We start from the raw sequence: 20,406 nt of genomic DNA, 5'->3' as shown, positions 1-20,406 counted from the left end.
ATCTGAGAATTTCATTCTTGTTGTTTCTGTTGAGCATGTGAAGTCTAAAGAGGAATACAAGAGAAATACGGTAGCTGTCCTTTTCCATTTACATGCAGGAAGATTTCTAGCAGCATGGAATACTATGATTTGGAATGAGATTTTTTGTTTAATTAAGTAGGTCAAGAAATCTGTATTTCTGTTTTTTGGTTTTTGGTTTATTTTTTGGTTGCTGAAAATGGTGAATAATGGAATTAACAGGGTAACATCATTTTGATGATGTCAGTTCTTCCAAGAGTTAAACATAAACCCAGAAACGAAGGCACTGATTTCTTCGGCATACGTTTCATTTGGTGAGATCTACTATATAGAAAATAATGAGACGGTGTTATAGTGCACTGGAAAGCAATAATTGGCTGATGCTGTCAAAGAAAATGGAATGCTTTCCAGTGGTTGCTTTAAATATGCAATATTCTGGGTCACCAGAGTAAGACTTGGCTGAAGTTTGTTTATCTGGCTGAAAGAACATTAAATAATTAGTGAGATTTTTCATTGAGCTGTTGTACAGTTGGATGAGGTAGTGTCTTTTTGGAGAGCACATTTTTATTGGAGAGCACATTATTTTAAAAAAAAAAAAAAAAGGAAAGAGGCATTTCTGATGTGGTTTTTATTAGTCCACTGGTGCACCCAGTTCTGCAAGTTGCTACTCAAAATCAGCTTTAATAAAAATGCTGACCATGGCTACCAAAGTGAATGAAGATTTTGATAGTACCATCTCAAGCAGTTATTACTTCTCTTTAAATTAATGAATGCTGTTCTTTAATAGATGTATTTTTCAATAAAATGCATGTATGCTAGGTTATTTTGCTGTCAAATAATTAGTAATAAACATGATTAAGGAGGACTTAGATGAAATAGACCCTCGTCTCTGAACACTCACGCTATAGCAGCTTCCAAGTCTTTCAACTGTATTTTGGAAATCTTGAAGTGTGTGTGTGTGTGTGTGTGTGTGTAAAAGCTTTTATTGTTTCAACTAAAGGTTACAATGAGCATACAAAGTACAGATAGATAAAAGATCAAATAAAACAGATGTTACTAATTTTTAACGTTCTGGGAGTTCAGAAATTTTACTCTGCTTTGTAAAAGGTGAAATGTGTTAAAGGATTCTGAATTTAATAGCAGGCAGTTTTTCTGAAGATAGAAAAGGTGGTGTAACAACTTTGAAAATGAACTGGTATTTTTCAGGTTATATGCATAAACATATCCATGATTGTAGATCTCTTTAAGACCTATGTTTGTGCGTTTGTTTTTCTGTGTAGAAGTCCCCGTCCCCCCATGTGGGGCCTTTATGTGTGACCACTGCAGTTTGCACAGTCATGGTGGTCCTTTTCTTACCACAGCACAAGCTGTGGTAACTTGTGTGCTGGTCCCACATGGCAATGCTGGATCACACAATTGGCATGTCCTGATCATCCCTGGTGGATTATAAACCTTCTGACAGGCCTCCACATTCTTAATAATGTTGAACCCCAAGTTGTATTGATTGCCATACTATCTAAAACTTTTTCCAGTGTAAAGATACGTAGTAAAGATACGTAGTACAGCTAGATTGTTCCTTCTTTTTTGTGACGGACTATAATCTAGATTATAACAGTTTTTATCACCTATGATTTTAACAGATTTTTAATAGTCTGAAATAGTATTATACATGCCCATCTGTTACAAAATAATTATTTTAACAAGGTTTAGAACATACAATGGGTCAAGAAAACAATATTAGCTTTCTGGTATCACAAACTGAATCCTGCAAAAAGTCATAGGATAAGTTTTGAAGGAGGGAACCTCTAAAATGGGTCTGTACTCAAATCTCTGTTTTCAAGTATGCATGCCTATCCCTACCAAAAGCCTTATGGGTAAAAGAATAAAAGGATTAAAACACCATATTAAAATTATGCCTTTTTAAAAACAGAATGCCAATAGAAACTGTGGCTGGTAACTTAAAGAATGCCTCCTTGAACAGTGCTGCTTTCAGGAGGCACTGGAAACAACACAGTGTTGGTGCCTGCCTGTCCTCCAGGGGCAGGGAGCTCCAAAGAAAGGGGGCTGCCACAATGAAGGCTCTTCTCCTGGTGGACTCCAGTCATGCCATAGATCTGTGTGGAACCACCAGGAGCGTGCCCTCCAATGACCTCAGTGACTGGGCATGTTGGTATGGGAGAAGGCGCTCTCTCAAGTATCCTGGTCCCAAGTTGTTTAGGGCTTTGTGGTTGTTGTTGTTCAGTCGTTAAGTCGTGTCCGAGTCTTCGTGACCCCATGGACCATAGCACACCAGGCCTTCCTGTCCTGCGCTCTTTCCCGGAGTGTGCTCAAATTCATATTCATTGCATCGGTGATGCTATCCAGCCATCTCATCCTCTGCCGTCCCCTTCTCCCTTTGCCTTCAATCTTTCCCAGCACCAGGGGCTTTTCCAGTGAGTTTTCTCTTCGCATTAGGTGGCCAAAATATTTGAGCTTCAGCTTCAGGATCTGTCCTTCCAATGAGCAGTCAGGGTTGATTTCCTTAAGGATGGACTGATTTGACCTCCTTGCAGTCCAGGGGACTCGTAAGAGTCTTCTCCAGCACCACAGTTCGAAAGCATCAGTTCTTCAGCACTCAGCCTTCCTTATAGTCCAGCTCTCACAGCCATATGTTACTACTGGGAAAACCATAGCTTTGATTATACAAACCTTTGTCAGCAAGGTGATGTCTCTGCTTCTTACTATGCTGTCTAGATTTGCCATAACTTTCCTCCCAAGGAGCAAGTTTTAATTTCATAGCTGCAGTCACCGTCTGCAGTGATCTTGGAGCCCAAGAAAATAAAATCTGTCACTACTTCCATTTCTTCCCCTTCGATATGCCAGGAAGTGATGGGGCCAGATGCCATGATCTTTGTTTTTTTAATGTTGAGTTTCAAACCAGCTTTTGCACTCTCCACTTTCACCCTCAACAAGAGGCTCTTGAGATCCTCTTCGCTTTCTGCCATTAGGGTGGTATCGTCTGCGTATCTGAGGTTGTTGATAATTCTCCCGGCAATCTTAATTCCGACCTGTGATTCATCCAACCCGGCATTTCTGATGATGTACTCTGCATATAAGTTAAATAAGCAGGGCGACAGTATACAGCCTTGTCGTACTCCTTTCCCAATTTTGAAATAGTTGGTTGTTCCATGTCCGGTTCTTACTGTTGCTTCTTGACCCTCATACAGGTTTCTCAGGAGACAGGTAAGGTACTCTGGTACTCCCATCTCTTTAATAAGAATTTGCCAGAGTTTGTTGTGATCCACACAATCAAAGGCTTTAGTGTAGTCAATGAAGCAGAAATAGACGTTTTTCTGGAATTCTCTTGCTTTCTCCATGATCCAGCGAATGTTGGTGATTTGATCTCTAGTTCCTCTGCCTCTTCAAAACCCAGCTTGTGCTTCTGGTAGTTCTCGGTTGACATACTGCTGAAGCCTAGCTTGTAGGATTTTGAGCATCACCTTGCTGGCATGTGAAATGAGCACGATTGTACGGTAGTCTGAACTCTCTTTGGCGTTGCCCATCTTTGGAATTGGAATGTAAACTGACCTTTTCCAGTCTTGTGGCCACTGTTGAGTGTTCCAAATTTGTTGACATATTGAGTGCAGCACTTTAACAGCATCATCTTTTAGGATTTTAAATAGCTCAGCTGGAAGACTGTCATCTCCGCTAGCTTTGTTGTTAGTAATGCTTCCTAAGGCCCACTTGTCTTCACTCTTTAGGATGTCCGGCTCAGGTTCAGTGACCGCACTATCATGGCTATCTTGGACATTAAGATCTTTCCTGTGTATTCTTTCCACCTCTTCTTAATCTCATCTGCTTCTGTTAGGTCCCTGCCTTCTTTGTCCTTTATCATGCCCATCTTTGCACAAAACATTCCCTTGAGATCTCCGATTTTCTTGAAAAGATCTCTAGTCTTTCCCATTCTATTGTTTTCCTCGATTTCTTTGCACTGTTCATTTGAGAAGGCCTTCTTGTCTCTCCTTGCTATTCTCTGGAACGCTGCATTCACTTGGATATATCTTTCCCTTTCTTCCTTGCTTTTTGCTTCGCTTCTTTCCTCAGCTACTTGTAAAGCCTCATCAGACAGCCACTTGGCTTTCTTGCATTTCTTTTTCTTTGGGATGGATTTAGTTGCTGCCTCCTGAACAATGACGGACTTCCGTCCATAGTTCCTCAGGCACTCTGTCTATCAGGTCTAATCCCTGAAATCTATTCCTCACCTCCACTGTATATTCATAAGGGATATGATTTAGGTCATACCTGAATGGTTTAGTGGTTTTCCCTACGTTCTTCAATTTAAGCCGAAATTTTGCAACAAGAAGCTCATGATCTGAGCCACAGTCAGCTCCAGGTCTTGTTTTTACTGACTGTATAGAGCTTCTCCATCTTTGGCTGCAAAGGACATAATCAATCTGATTTCAATATTGACCATCTGGTGATGTCCATGTATAGAGTCGCCTGTTGTGCTGTTGGAAAAGCGTGTTCGCTATGATCAGCGTGTTCTCTTGGCAAAACTCTATTAGCCTTTGTCCTGCTTCATTTTGTACACCAAGGCCATGCTTGCCTGTTATCCCGGTGATTTCTTGACTTCCGACTTTAGCATTCCAATCCCCTATGATGAAGAGGACATCTTTTTTTGGTGTTAGTTCTAGAAGGTGTTGTAGGTCTTCATAGAACCAATCAACCTCAGCTTCTTTGGCCTCAGTGGTTGGGGCATAGACTTGAATTACTGTGATGCTGAATGGTTTGTCTTGGATTAGTACTGAGGTCATTCTATCGTTTTTGAGATTGTACCCCAGTACTGCTTTTCCCACCCTTTTATTGACTATGAGTGCTACTCCATTTCTTCTAAGAGATTCTTGCCACAGTAGTAGATATGATGGTCACCTGAATTAAATTCGCCCATGCTTGTCCATTTTAGTTCGCTGATTCCCAAGATGTCGATGTTCAGTCTTGCCATCTCATGTTTGACCACCTCCAGCTTACCTTGATTCATTGATCTGACATTCCAGGTTCCTAAACAATATTGTTCTTTACAGCATCGGACTTTCTTTTCACCACCAGATATATCCACAGCTGAGTGTCCTTTCGGCTTTGGCCCAGCCGCTTCACTCTTTCTGACGCTACTTGGAAATTCCCTCTGCTCTTCCCCAGTAGTATATTGGACACCTTCCGACCTGAGGGGCTCATCTTCCGGCGTCATCTCTTTTAGCCTTGTGATATGTTCCATGGGGTTTTCTTGGCAAGAATACTGGAGTGGGTTGCCATTTCCTTCTCCAGTGGACCACATTTTGTCAGAACTCTCTGCCATGACCTGTCCATCTTGGGTGGCCCTGCACGGCATAGCTTATGGCTTCACTGAGTTACACAAGCCCCTTCGCCACAACAAGGCAGTGATCCGTGATAGGGCTTTGTACATGAGTACTAAAACCTTAAACCTGAGCTGGTAGTGAATAGGCAGCCAGTGCAGTTCCCTCAGCAAAGGAGCTTCATGCTGAAAAGGGGCAGCTCCTGACAGCACACAAGTTCAGTCAATTACACTAAAAGCCCAATCCTGAGAGTTGCTTAGGAGGGAGTTTTAGCAGTTGCTGCATCAGCATAACTTCACAAACTTCACATGAGGTTATACCTACAGTGCAGAAATGTTATTCAGGTGTCACAGTAAGAGAGCTGGCTCAAATTTCTAGGCTGGTGATACCAATTACCCCTAGGAATTTGCTACAATTGCAAGACACAAGATGGTTCCCAGGAGACAGAGAAGACACATAACATGTCTTTTATTTTAAACAGGCAGGCTTTGTGTACCCACACATCTCCTTCATTTGCCTTTTTGGTATTTCTGAGGAAGAGGGGAAAGACTATGGCCAGTGGTAATACATTCTACAACACAGAAGTTATTTGGAAGTATGTCTGAGCAGACACTGTATGATCATCAGGGTTTCCCCCCTGGTTCCAGCAGTTATGGTCTTTAAATATCTCTGTTTCTGACTGCATTACTGGCACTGCTGAGGAAGAGAACCTGCACTAGAAAACTTGCTTTCACCAAAGCCTGAATTCCACAGACAGTTTTATTATCTGAATGGGGATGGAAAGGAACACATGCGTTCTGAGTATTGCTCTATATCACGTAATCTGCACGTGAAAACAGATTTCTACAACCTTATGCATATGCTTGGTAAAATAAGTATAATCCAAGTAAAATTTGAAGATGAACTTTTAAAACTTTTAAAAGTTGTGAATTCTATACCTTTTCTGTCTGAAAGGTTATGATCCCAGTGATTTGGGGCAGAAGGAGATATGGTAGTAGGAGGGGTTTGGGACATCGGAGTAGAATGGGTCACAGATGTTTATACACTATTCCCCTTCTGCCCCCCTCCTCTGGCTCTCATATACCTGAGAACTCATCCACTGTGCCCTTCTGTCTTGTGGTGCTGCTATTTAACGCCAGGTCGGTCTGCAATAAGATGACACTCATCCACGGCCTAATTGTGGATGAGAAGGCCAATCTGGTGTGTATTACTGAGACCTGGGTGGGGTTGACGTGACTCAGCTCTGCCCACCTGGGTACTCAGTACAGCACCAACCTAGGTTGGAGGTTCAGGGGGGAGAGGGGGAGTCACCATGGTTCATAGAACCTCTATCACCAAGAAACCATTCCACATTGGAGCAGGCCTTGAGGGACTGCACCTGGCGTTGTGCCATAGAGACAGATTGGAGATGCTGCTGGTGTACTGCCCACTCTGCTACCCAGCAGCCTCCCTGACCGAGCTGGTGGAGGTGGTCTCAAGTGTGGCGTTGTGAAGTTATGCTGATGCGGCCGTTGATAGCCCACCACGCCTAAAGCAACTCTGAGGTTTGGGCTTTTAGTGTAAGTTACTGAACTTAAGCACTGTATTTCACCGTTCGTTTAGAAATCAATCGTTTTTCATTTGTATAATCCAGAACCAATTGTTCATTTGCATTCTTCAGGCGTTGATGTAATATGTCACATTTTGCTTTAGAAGATCACCGTAATCTGAATTTTCTTTTAACAGGGAAAACATTGATCACAGCTTAATTTGGATGGTTCGATGGGGCTATAATGATGATGGTATTTGTTCTGGAAATAATAATCAGTTATATATTGTTGTTTTGTTTTAAAGAGTACAGAACAGGTTGCTGCTTTTTGTCGCAGTCTTCATGACATGAATCCATCTGATTCTACTGTGAGCCCTCAGGAATTTATTGGGCCTCAGCACGCCACTACAAGACAGCTAACTGATGCTGATAAACTGCGCAAGGTTATTTGTGAACTCCTTGAAACAGAACGCACATATGTTAAGGTAAACAGCTGCCTTAGGGAAATGCTTAATAGTCATATTTGAAAGGCATTGTGGTGTAAGGATGCATGAGCATTCCTGTGTTTTACCCTCAAAGGGACTTGATCCTTTTTGCCTACTCCACTTGAACATGCATGATTTGCTCATGGGCAGTACCCACCTCTGTTGCCATCCCCTTCTCCTGACTATCCCATGGCCGACAAAGCTTACCCAGGGCAGGAGAAGGGGGAGGCGGTGTACACTCGGATTGTTCATACTTTCATGGAAAAGGTACACATCCCTACACATCCCAGCATCCCTAGTGAGAAATTGACATAACATGGTAGTCTCAGTTCCTTTCCCCATTTCAGTATGGATGCTCTGAGTGTCTGTGGCTGCCACCTCCCTCTTCTCCTGCCTGAGGTAAGGTTTGTGGGATGGCAGGGAAAGGGGCTGGTGGAAGTGGTGGTGAGCACTTGAGGTTCATGACTGCTACCGTTATAGTATATGAAGGCTGAGGCTTGGCTAAACCATTCATTGCATTTACTGTTGAGATTTGGTGGGGACTTCCTGATCACAGCTCTTGAAACTCTTGTGATATCTCAGCTTTGGGAAATGGAGACACGCTTATTATGACATGAAATAATAACCCCAGTGGTATTGTTTCAATTTAATGTTTGTATTTGCATGATATCACCTTCTCTATTCAACCAAAATGTGTTGTATGTCATTATTCTGTGGTAAAGCATTGGATTCTAAGTTTGAAACAGTCACCTGAGAACTTTCAATCCATGTTCAGAATAGCAGTGTTTTCCTATTCACCACTGGTTGCACAGCATGCTTTGAGGTAGGCATCAGCCATATTATATACAGCTTGGATGTTGTCTCAGGTGTCATTGAACTGGGACCTGGGTGCAGTAGGGGAAATGAAGATGTACCCTGCTCTGTGAAGTGCTCTTTGTGCATATCAATGGAAATACATTCATGTTGTTTCAGTAAAGATAAACATAAGATGAACTGCCATGTGAGTCAGACCAGTACTTAATCTAGCTCAAAATTTGGTTTACATATAATAGCCAACAGATACCTCAAGGAAGTTCCAAAAGCAGCACATTTGCAATATCTTTGTTAATAGCTGATATCTAGTAATTAAAGATAATGAGCTAGTTCGCAGAAAACGACAGCCCATGAGTTTAAAAACAACCCATGGGCTGTCATACACAAGCAGGAGAGAGCGGGCGCGGTGCCTGCAGCATATCAGCCACTTCAGCTTTTACTCAGCCACCTACAATTGCTCCATTCATAGGATGTTGAGTGTTACATGCAAACCAGGAGCTCTGGCTTGTTTAGGGGCTAAATAACACAGCGTTTAACTCATGGTTTGTTGCAGGGATAACTGCTTGGTTGTTTAGCCCCTAAAAAATCCAGCACTCTAGGTTTGCACGTCACATTCAACAGCCTATGAATGGGCTGATTGTAGGTTAAGTAAAAGTAGACGTGACGGGCGTGTGAGGCAGCGCACTCACACTCTCCCACTTGTCCCTAGCAGCACAGGGGTTGTTTAATCCATGGGCTGTTGTGCCATGCAAACCAGGTCACTGTGAAGATGTTTTAAACTTGTAGTTGCTAGAAACCTTGTAGAAATTTCAGCTAAAGTTATATTCTTTCACTTCCAGGACTTAAATTGTCTAATGGAGAGATACCTGGAACCTCTACAGAAGGAAACTTTTCTCACTCAGGAAGAGGTATAGTACCTTTGTGAAGATATTATTCAGGAAAGTTTGTTGACTGAAATAAAAAAAGATGCTGTAGATTCTAACCATTCAATCTTCAAACCTTTCTTCACCAGAAAGAAGCTAGTGACTGATATTACTAGGGACTTCTGGGGGAAAACCTTTATGGGCTGCTTGGTAGCATTCAAATTTTGGAATAATATAAAATGGCTGACATTTAGGAGTGAAAATTTAGGGATAACATTTTGTCAAATACGTTAGGTGGGAGGAAGAGTTTTCAACCAAGTTTTAAAATGTTCTCTCTTACCAGCTTGATGTTCTTTTTGGAAATTTGACTGAAATGGTGGCATTTCAAGTAGAATTCCTGAAAACCCTTGAAGATGGGGTGAGGTTGGTTCCAGATCTGGAAAAACTTGAAAAAGTTGACCAGTTTAAAGTAAGCCTTTATGTTTTTACTGCAGATTTCTAATCATTTTACTAAAGTTTAAATCAAGGGTATCGAACCTCCGGCCCATGGGCCAAGTCCTGCCCACCTTTGGTTCCAATCCAGCCCTCTGGGATTCCCCAGATTGCCCCTTCCCGTATCCCCAGCCCTGATTATTTGGTTGTTCCCCAACTTTTGTGCAGTTTTTTTCCCATTCTAAATGGCTGAAATGCCTCTTCTAAAGTTTAGTTACTGGCACTAAGTGCTTTATGCTAAAATATGCTGAGGGGTTTTTCATCTTTTGGCCCTGCTCCTTTTCCTTTGGCCCTGCCCACCACTGGAATAGACCCTGAGAGCTTCTCTGAAATTGAATTAAACCCTTGGGCTGAAAGGGGTTCGACATCCCTGGTCTCAATGGTACTACCAGTCCAGAGTAATCATCTGAACAACTCTTTTCACACCTGTTTGAAAACCATCACATCTGTTTGCTCTTGCAACCTATTTGCCTAGCAGGTTTTTAGACAAAGTATCAAATTCTAAAAACTCTTCTGTGCTGCTATAATTAAACAGTAGGTAATTGCAGTATATGTAAAATCATACAAGATATTGTATGTCCAGTTTCATACTTGGATTTTTGTTGAGGAAGAACTAACAGCAGAAATAACATTTGCTTAGACCCTAGCTCAGGCAAGACTCATGTATCACTTCTTAGACAATAATTGGGTAAATACTTCTGAACTGTAAATTGAACTTGATTTGCTCAGTGAAAGTAAGCTACTTGCTTGTTATCCCTCTCACTTCTGTTACCAGAAATTACATATCATCTAAAGGAAGAAAGGCAAACTAAAAAAAAGTAGTAAGAACAAATGGCTAAGAAACATGATCAGAAACATTGAAAAATGACTTAAGCACTGCATTAGGTAGTAACGCGTGGCATAGTAGTTAGAGTGTTGGACTAGGACTGGGGAGACCTGATTCCAACCCCCCAACCCCCTTCCCCACTCTGCCATCTAGCTCACTGGATGACTTTGGGCCAGTCACTGACTCTCAGCCTAATCTACCTCATGGGATTGTTGTGAGGATAAAATGGAGAGGAGGAGAATCATGTATGCTGCCTTGGAGAAAAGGCAGGACATAAATGTAACAAATGAATAAAACACAGTAAAATAATGTGACTGCAGGGCAATGCGTACCTGTTCTACAAATCATTGTACTTACAATTTAAGTGCAAATTATTTTCCTCAGTTTTTAAACTTCCATCTGACCTCAGTAAGATGACAGGATTGTGTGGTAAATGATCCACAGGTGTGGGTTTTCTGTTGGACTGGGCATTAAATAAATGATAAGGCCAGTCTAACTGTGCAAGTCTGTGAATATGACAGCTGATGGTCTGTTGCTATGCAAACTTCTTTCCCTCTGGCGGCATTCTGTGTTCAGGCAATATTCCTCCTCCAGAAATGACAAGGTCCACCTGCATCCAAAGAGAAGAAAAATGTATGAGCAGGGCCAACATATGCATAATTGGCCATGAAAAACCAGATGGCAAAATGTAGAGAAATATCCATGTGAATTTAATTAAGTCAAATTGTTCTTTGGAAAATAAGGAAAGCTCCATTGGCCCTTATATTTTCTTAACAAAGATTTTGGTAATAGAAATGAGCTAAGTGCTTTCTAACATGCATTGAGTGATCTTAATTTATTTTTCTTTATAATAGTAGAAATTGATGGATAGTTATGATGTCTCTTGCATTCTGAACAACAGCCCCCTTTTCCCCCTCTAGTTATAGTCTTAAAAGCTCTAGTCATGTGACAGATGGCGCTGAGAAAAAGCTATTGTTCGGTACTTCTTTTTTTAATGCTGAGTTCAGCTAGTCTTTCAAAAGGAAAACCAATTAAAATATTCTGCTTTGCATTCCCTTGCTCCTAGAAAGTGTTGTTTTCCTTGGGTGGGTCCTTCCTTTATTATGCTGACCGTTTCAAGCTATACAGTGCCTTCTGCGCCAGCCACACAAAGGTTCCAAAAGTACTTGTGAAAGGTAAGAGTTGCATAAGCATGTCCCCCCCCCCCCCCATCATGGCTTTTCTCAAGACTTAAAACCTTGCAACATATGTAGATCAGGGGGATGATGGAGCTACAGGGGGACAAATGGGGAGGTGGTGGACTCTCCTTTGCCTGGAGGTATTTAAACAGAAGCTGGACAGCTATCTGTCAAAGAAGCTGAAGCTGCAAGATTCCTTCATTTAGCAGGTAGTTGGACTAAATGATCCCTTCAAACTTTCCATGGCATGTTTCTATGTGCATTGTAGGCTAAATCATATTTTAAAGGGATAACATTTCCTACTTCAACGGAAGGCCCAGACATTCCACCTTTTGTGAAACGTTAACAATGCAGAATGTAAAGTGGGTTTAAAAGATGGCAAATGTCAAGGGGGGGAAAAAACCCTAGGATAACAGAGATGGAATATTTCATACCCTACTGAGGGGTAGGCAACCTGGTGCCCTCCACATATTTTGGACTACAACTCCCACAATCTCTGAACATTGGCATGCTGTAGTCCAACAGATTTAGAGGGCAATGGGTTGCTACCCCGATCCTTCTGTTTCCTATATGATTATTTGAGAGATAGTAGATCTCTTGACATGATTCCTGTAAAAGGTGTGGATCAGGCTGTGTACTAAAACCCCAGTGGCCGCTTCTGTCCTCCATTGCAATGCCAGGAGGGGGAAATTTGCAGTGCATTGGTGGAGAGAAGGAGATGGGTAGGTTTTCCCTACAGTTCTTCTTTGCTTTCAAATGGGATATAACACCAAGGACCATCACCTTGAAAAAATCAATTTAGGATAAAATTATTTTATATGCTGGAGGCACTAACTATTTTTACTCCAGTTCTGTTTCTATGATGTACACAGACTAAGGCCTGATTCACATATGCCAGGGGTGAGCAACACTCCACCTACGGGCCGCATGCAGTCCCCGCTGCACCTCAAAATGAATTTTTAAGATGAACAAGAACAAAATTAGCATAGCAGCTACAGAGTGCTAAAACGGAACATTTTCACTTGTTTGTTTTAGTGCTACTGAGTGCTGTGGAGCGGTTTGCCACTGAATCTTGGGAGCAAACTGGTGATTTTTTAGTTCATTTTTTCCTCCTCCCAGTGTGACCCGTCGGGGGGTTTCAGGGGATGAAAATGGCCCCCGGATCTCCTGCAGGCACCCTGCCCATCCCTGACATACGCAGTCAGCTTGAAAAGGAAGGGCCTCCTTCAGGTGAAGAACTGCTCGTGTGATACGGCTCTCCAAGCAATTCATTTATTTATTTAATATTTATTTATTTATGTTTATTTATACATTTCTGTACTGCCCAATAGCCAAAATTCTGAGGGATCTTCATCTCTCTGTCTGTCTGTCTGTCTGTTTCTTTCTCTCTCTCTCTCTCTCTCTCTCTCTCATACACTCTCTCTCTCTCTCTCTCTCACACACACACACACACACACACACACTCAAGTGAAAATGTGGAAGGGGACCACATCCACTGGCCTTCCTCTGATGTCCATGCATTCAGCCAGATGTTGAAAAGCGGCCTTTATAGTTGCACTTGCTTAGATCCTCCATGTGCCTGGGAATCCTGCACATAATGTGCATAACTGTATTTGTCAAGGGCGCTTCCATACATTTTACCAAATGTACAGCCACTGGAGAGAGGGGCTGGTGGGCATCTTCCCCCTTCCCCATCCAAACATGTGGTGCATACGTGGATGAGGAGTGTCTGCACCAAGCTCTGGGGATCGAATGGCAAAAAAGAGGGGCTGTATTGGGATATTCAAAATTGTTGGAACTGAACCACTTGCAATTTGGGACAGTCTCTCCATCACTGCGTTTTCAAGTGGCTACCAAGCCATTCACTGTATGAGTGACTTGGAGCTAAGATCAAGGGGCAGAATGCACTCGTTTCTGAACAGGTATAAATACCCTTGCTTTACTGCTGTTATTTGTGACTGTGTGTGCTCATGTTCAAAGGAACTTTCTACAGAAGTGGTTATTCTTTTAGTATGCTGCCCGATCACTCCCACTGCAAGCGGGAGCAGCAAAACAACCCAGGGGCACTCTATCACTGGGTTGTTTAGTGTTGTGTCCAAAATTGGACCTTTGGCTTGTCTCTCTCATGACAAGCCAGAGAAAGAACCCACAGTTTGTTCTAGGCTTGTTTCTTTGGCTTGCTGGGAGAGAAAAAAGCTAGGGGTCCAGATTTGGATGAAACACTGGGTTGTTTAGCTGCTCCTACTTGCAGCGGGACCAATCAGGCAGTGTGCACTGGCACCCTGCCTTGTTCATGATGTGCAAGTCAGGCCAATATATCTTTTTGTAAATTCTGAAGCGCTGCCTATTCTGTGGGTTTGAATATCTGAATATCAGTGCTCTTATTTTTATAACTTAAGTTACTATGCAAAAATATGCTGGTAACCCTCTGCATATAGGAATATATTCTTTGGTTGTGTGATTTCTTGAGGCACTTCAAAACTATATATAACTTTACTATCAAGCTAATGGTTTGTGTAATTTCTGTACCTTTCTTTAAAAAAATGTTTATGTTATGGTAACAAATATATTCAGAGTTCAGTTTTCTCAAGTGGTTAATCTTTTAAAGACTTGGTAGCTTGTATTGGCAGACTCTTTTCCCCGAAAACTAGATGGCAGTTCCGTGTTCTTAAGCTCCGTGGGTGTATTTTTTATAAATTGTCTACAAAATTGTTCATACATACATAGAGGTTTCCCATGAAATATTTATGTACATGAGAAAATAGTTTCTTTACAGCATAGCCTGCATATCCATAATATCTATGTATCTTTATTAGGAATGGCTTGTGGGTGGAAAAGGAAATTGCACATTCTGTAGTGTAATGTAAGGGTAATTTCTTCTTTTTCTTTTACCCTGCATGAGGATAGCTTGGGATAGTCAGTATTACACTCTGGACTGCCACAGGTCTGGAGTTTGTGTACAAATCAACTGGGAGAGGCCAAAGAAGGAGCATCAAGTGAGGCTTCATAAGGCCTCCCTTTGGCTAGTCTATTAAAATACCTATCATGATGGGTGGAGCATGCAGTCTGTGCAGACTATTGCTGTGGGTGGGCCTCAGTCCATCTAGTTCAGCATTGTCTGCAGTGGCTCTGCAGGGTTCAGACAGAGGTCTTTCCTGGCCCTACCTGAAGATGTCCTGGAATTAAACCTGGGACCTCTTGCATACAAAGCATGTGCTCTGTCACTTAGCAAAAGCCCTTCCCTCCTCCAGGGAGCAAGGCCTAGGAAGGGAAGAAGCCTGGTGTGAATAACTCTGCCCTGTGTTGCCTATGAGGCTGCATACTGAAATCCTCAAATACTGGGACCCACAAGACTCTTCTCTTGTGCCAAGGGTTGGCCCTACCATATCTGATGGGGACATCAGGCTGCCGCCTGATGCCCACATCAGGCAGCAGAGCAGGAGCAGCAGCAAACTGCACCGCTCCCTTGCCACTGCCAGGAGAGCCTGCTGTTGCCACCACTCACCTGCAGTGGGTGCTCTGGAGAGCCCCGCCAGCCACTCTCCCACTGTGGCATTTGCCGCAGCGGGTGGCAGGGCTCTCTGGAGCAACCACCCACCTTTCCATCGGGCACCACTACAGACTTCCGGTTACTGCAGCCACAGTGGGGCCTGCAAGAGATTGGTTGAACTCTCACGAGAGTGTGCCCAAACTTCACAAGAGCTGTTGCAGGACATGGTCGAGCTCTTCTGAGAGTCCTGCAGCCAGGAAAGGGCACAAGGTAGTGTTCTTGCTTCAGGTGGCAAGATAAGTTGTGCTGGGGCTGCTTGTGTCTTTCAAATATATATATATATAATTTTATTTTTTTTACAGCCCATGTGCATACTTCTACTCCCCTCCCTCCCTATATAAACTAGTGCATGACAGCTGATTCCATTATAGGCCCATCATCAGACAGGTTGTTCGTGCATCCATATTCATGAAGTCACATTTTCATGCTTGATTTCTAAATATGAAATCTAGAGATTTCTAGACTTCTAGATTTTCATGCTGTGTTTTACCTTTCCCATGCCTTTCCCCTTCCCTTTTTCTTGTTGGAGTGGCATTTGATGAAGTTTGCCACTCCACAAACCATGTGTGTGGTGGCTACAGCTTAAAGTTTGTCTCCTTGACAATATTAATTTTATTGTAAATTGGTATATTGTATGGCAGGGATGGGCAGAACATAGGTCTCCAGATGATTTGGACTTCAGCTCCCCAAAGCCCCAGCCAGCAATGTCTAGTCGTCAGGAATGCTGGGAGTTGAAGTCTTGAATATCTGGAGATTTACTTTCTCTCCACCCTTGTTGTACATCATCTTGAGTACCTTCAGGAAGAGAGAGCAAACTAAATAATGTGATAAATAATCTATAATAGAAGTCAAATGTTTACATCCCGTCTTGAACACCGCTTTCTATTTTCAATGATCTAGCTAAGACAGACACAGTATTTAAAGCTTTCTTGGATGCTCAGAATCCTAGACGACAACACTCATCAACTTTAGAGTCGTACCTCATCAAGCCCATCCAGAGGATATTGAAGTATCCTCTTCTACTGAAGGAACTCTTTGCCCTCACTGATGCAGAAAGCGAAGAACATTATCACCTTGATGGTAAGCTGCTTTTCTGTGTGAAATTTTTTTTACTGTGTGCCTTGTTTATGTTTTTTGCCAAGTAGAGCCAGTTAACATGTTACAAGGCCGCATCTGTAACAGTTTAAAGGAATTCATATATCTGAAAATATGTAGAAAACATGCATTCAGTCCATGCTGGTGAAGAGGATGGGTAGGGATGAAGGGGTGTTTTTAAAAATGGATGAATCTCTGTGTTTTGCTTTCTGTAACACTCATATTTTTCATCAGCTTGCAATCTGTTAAAGTCCATACAAAAATGTGTATATATTTTTATGATCACACAAATTTGTACTCATTTTTGTACACAGATTTCCCTGACACATGCATTTTTTGCGAGCACAGACCCCTACTATATGCTCCTAATATAATATAATTATGTTATGTATAATTTCCCTGAATGTATGCATTTTGTGCTTTTTCAAAAAGATCAGAGAAATGCATTCCAAAATTCAGAGAAGTGAGAAAGCCAAAGGATAATTATGTTCTGGTTTGCCTATTAGTTCAGAGCCTCGTGTGGCGCAGAGTGGCAGGCGGCAGTATTGCAACCGAAACTCTCCCCACGACCTGAGTTCGATCCCAGCGGAAGCCGGGTCCCGGGTAGCCGGCTCAGGTTGTCTCAGCCTTCCATCCTTCCGAGGTCGGTAAAATGAGTACGCAGCTTGCTGGGGGAAAGGTAGTCACGAGTGGGGAAGGCAATGGCAAACCACCCCGCTATAGTCTGCCATGAAAACGCCAGCGCAAGCGGCGTCCCTCTTGGGGTCAGCAATGACCCGGTGCTTGCACAGGAGGAATCTTTCCTTGCCTATTAGTTCAGGAAGGCTGCATTTGCTCAGTTCATATTAAAATGTAAGCCACATGAATCCCACTCCTGCCCCTGGGTGTTTCATTGCAAGTTTCAGACACGTGAATTCCTTTAGGCTGTATGGAAAAAGTGTGGTCAACCTGCATTAGAAATGGAGGGACCCATTTTTGCTGTAACATGTAAAGCAGTATGATGGTTCAATTTCTTCCACTGCCTTTCCTGTCTATATACTTTCAGCAGTGTTTGTGATGCTGCTCAAAGGCTTACTTATAGAGATCCTATTTGACAGGTTCTGTGTTACTGTGTCCTCTTAGGAGTGCAAATAGAGGACCATACTTTGTTCTGGAATTACCACACCCTTTGGTGGTCGTGCAGTTGCTTTAACACGTGCAGAACATTCAGTTTTGAATCCAGTCTTGGTCATATAAAAAATGGGTAAATAGGGAATGTGCAATTCTATAACACACATTGTTTGGCTGTGTAAGTGGAGTGTTTCATTAAAAATAAAAATGTGTGCAGCTGCTGTTCCCAAATACTGTGGGGACTGTAGTGCAGGCCATTCCACTTCAATGGCTGCTCCTTCACACGCTATGCCCGGCCTCAACAGACTTCCCCATTTGGTTGATACTCACAGCATATTGAAGACTGAAGAACAAAATGAGGAGATAATGCAGGAGAAAATAACCTGCCCATACTCCTAACTAGCACAAAATATGCATCATGATGAGAGGTGTGGCATTAACAACCATGAACAGAAAGATCTAAATACCCTAAAAATACAATACACATTTTAAAAAATGGAACACAGGTGAACACTTCTAACACATACTAATGTAGTGATGTATCACTGCCATAATTGTTTCCTGTTGCCTTGCTTTTCTTCTAGTGGCCATAAAAACAATGAACAAAGTTGCTAGCCATATTAATGAAATGCAGAAAATCCATGAAGAATATGGTGCTGTATTTGACCAGCTCATTGCAGAACAAACAGGAGACAAAAAAGAGGTAACAGGCTTGTTCTTGATAATTAGGAAGATATTCTAATTGTTAAAAAATATATATCTTTGTGATTAAAAACTGTAATCTCTAGTGCTAATACTATTTTTATTTTTTATTTATCTAAATTGTTACATTTATATCCTACCTTCCTTCTGTCGTGGAACTCAAGGTGGCATTCAGAGATTTGCAGGTATAAATTTGGGTTCAAGTGCTGTGTTTGTATGCTATATGGCCATCCAAGCTGTATATTAATGTTGTTTGGGATTGTTTTGTTTTGTTTTTGTCCTACACTCCATGAAGGAGTGATGTCAATGATACATTTCAAATTAAGTTTAATATTTGTCAAGAATGTGTATCTGGAAGCTGGAAACGGAGACTGTTAGGGGTAAGTCTGTCACCCAGTTAAAGAAATCAAAGTCAATTAAATGGATGCCTTTGTAGCAGCCATATTGGGGGTCAGACTAAGTAGCCTCATGCAGTCTCATGCTTCATGTTCTTGCTGAGCTCTTGCTCTCTGAAATATATGTTTGTAAGCTGACAAGATGCAGGAATGTCTTATCTAGTTAGCAAGGCTAAGGTCAGCGTAGAATTGCATATCATGTTCCTGTTCTTTGCTTATTGTATATTTTGTTCTCTGCTGTTCTCTTCTGTTCTCTGCTTATCATAGCTACTCTATAACCCATTTCTTGTATTATAAACAATGGTGCTAGGAGAAGAAATGTTGAGGACTGCAACCCCACTTGGGAGGGAGAGGAGGAGCCGTTTCCTATGTGTCACAATATCTATAAAAACAATGTGCTGATGCAAATCAGGGCTTCTGGCTCTTTGGAAATGATTCCAGCCTTAAGCCCGCGCGTTAAATAAAGAAACTCTTTTTCCTTCACTCCGTGGTCTCTCTCACTCTGAGTTCTGCAACACCTTTGGTTGGTTAATGGATTACATTTACATATGCATAAATCCAGGGCTTCCTAAGAAGAAACTTAGGAAAGAAACCATACTTTAAAAAATAATAGGAGCACACATATCCTTCCCTTCCAGGCTGGGCCAATCAAGGGAGGGGCATCATGCAGTAAGCAATGGCAGTGAGCAAAGGTGGGGCGGGGGGGATATCATAGTGCAGATCAGTGCATGCACAAGGATCTTGGGGGACTTGGGTTTGCATCTGGGGCAGAGCGTTACAGTGCTTATTGATTAAGGCAGCCTTCCCCAACCTGGTGCCATCCATGGCTGGCTGGTGTATGCTGGGAGTTGCAGCCCAACACATCTGGAGAGCACCAGGTTGGGGAAGCCTGTCACCGTAGTCATTTAAAAACAAAAACAAAATGCTGGTTTAATTAGCTGTAGTTAGGTCTATAGGCTTAGATGCTCCACAGGACCTTCTGGTTTTAGCGTATTAGGATATTGTGTGAAAACCGCCTAGCATATTTTCTCCATGGGGAAACTGAGAATCTGGAGGTGTTGATTAGGCATTTCTTCAAACATCCTTTTTTTTAGTTTGTAGCCTCTATGCTAGGCAAAAGACAAGAGAAGCTTACTTGAATTCTAACTTCTGGAGACCAAGACACAGTAAATCTCCATGTCTAAATTTGAAAACTCCCTTGTGCAGGTTACAGCAGTGGCATGCACAGCTGACCCCTCACACCTGTTTTCAGTGCAATATTTAATTGATCAGATTAATCAATTTAGTTCAAAATGCAGCTGATTGACTGTTAGTAGGAACCAGGAGATGAGATCACATCACACATGTTTTGAAACAGCTCCCTTGGCTCCATGTTTGTTTCCCAACTCAATTCGAAGTGCTGTTGCTTACCTTTAAAGCCCTTCACAGCTTAGGGTCCAAGTGTTTGCTGGACCATCTTTTCCTATATCATTCTGCTCTGAGCTGTGATCTATATTTGAGGCTTTTCTCAGGGTGCCCCTGCCATCTGAAGAAAGGTAGGTGGCAACCAAGGAGAGAATCTTTCCAGTGGGGTTTCCCACCTGTCAAAAGTCCTCCCCAGGAAGACTTGCCTGGTACCCAGTTTGACATCAGTTTAGCACCAATCAAAACCCATCCTATTTTCCCAGTCTTTTAAACCTTTTAATTTTAAATATTTTTAGCTCTTTTAAGCTGCTTGCTTAATATCCTTGGGACTCGATATTGTTCTATGTTAGGTTACTTCTGTACATAGGGGAGGTATGCAGTCTTGCCCTTGTGTTGGTGGGAATGACTGCCAGTGCAACGGGGAGCCAGCGCTTCCTACAGCAACCCGAAACTAGCATTTTCGGAACATAACAAGTCAGTGGAGCTCTTGGAAGAGAGTTCTGATGACCTGTCCTTTTCGGGAAATGCTAGTTTCTGGGGTTGCTGTAGGAACTGCTAGCTTTCTGTTGCACAAGCAGTTGTTCCTGCCAGTGCAACGTAATGGGCATTGGTGGATT

The 20,406-nt window shown here is 42.3% G+C and overlaps 1 protein-coding gene across 1 annotated transcript in view; it reads left to right on the top strand.

Annotated features, from left to right (window-relative positions):
* Positions 1-20,406, top strand: part of TIAM1 (TIAM Rac1 associated GEF 1) — a 252,285-nt gene that overhangs the window by 219,153 nt on the left and 12,726 nt on the right. The window contains exons 18-23 of the mRNA XM_084843614.1: positions 7,182-7,361; positions 9,014-9,082; positions 9,381-9,506; positions 11,422-11,530; positions 15,984-16,163; positions 17,873-17,991. Of these exons, the coding sequence (XP_084699740.1) occupies positions 7,182-7,361; positions 9,014-9,082; positions 9,381-9,506; positions 11,422-11,530; positions 15,984-16,163; positions 17,873-17,991 (783 nt within the window). The remainder of the gene's footprint in view (positions 1-7,181; positions 7,362-9,013; positions 9,083-9,380; positions 9,507-11,421; positions 11,531-15,983; positions 16,164-17,872; positions 17,992-20,406) is intronic.

This window comes from Heloderma suspectum, chromosome 3 (genome assembly GCF_057233095.1).
Source record: "Heloderma suspectum isolate Gila_16-S chromosome 3, 16-S_ref, whole genome shotgun sequence".
NCBI lineage: Eukaryota > Metazoa > Chordata > Lepidosauria > Squamata > Helodermatidae > Heloderma > Heloderma suspectum.
Note: the sequence above shows the minus strand (reverse complement) of the source record. Positions and strands in the feature narration are given on the sequence as shown.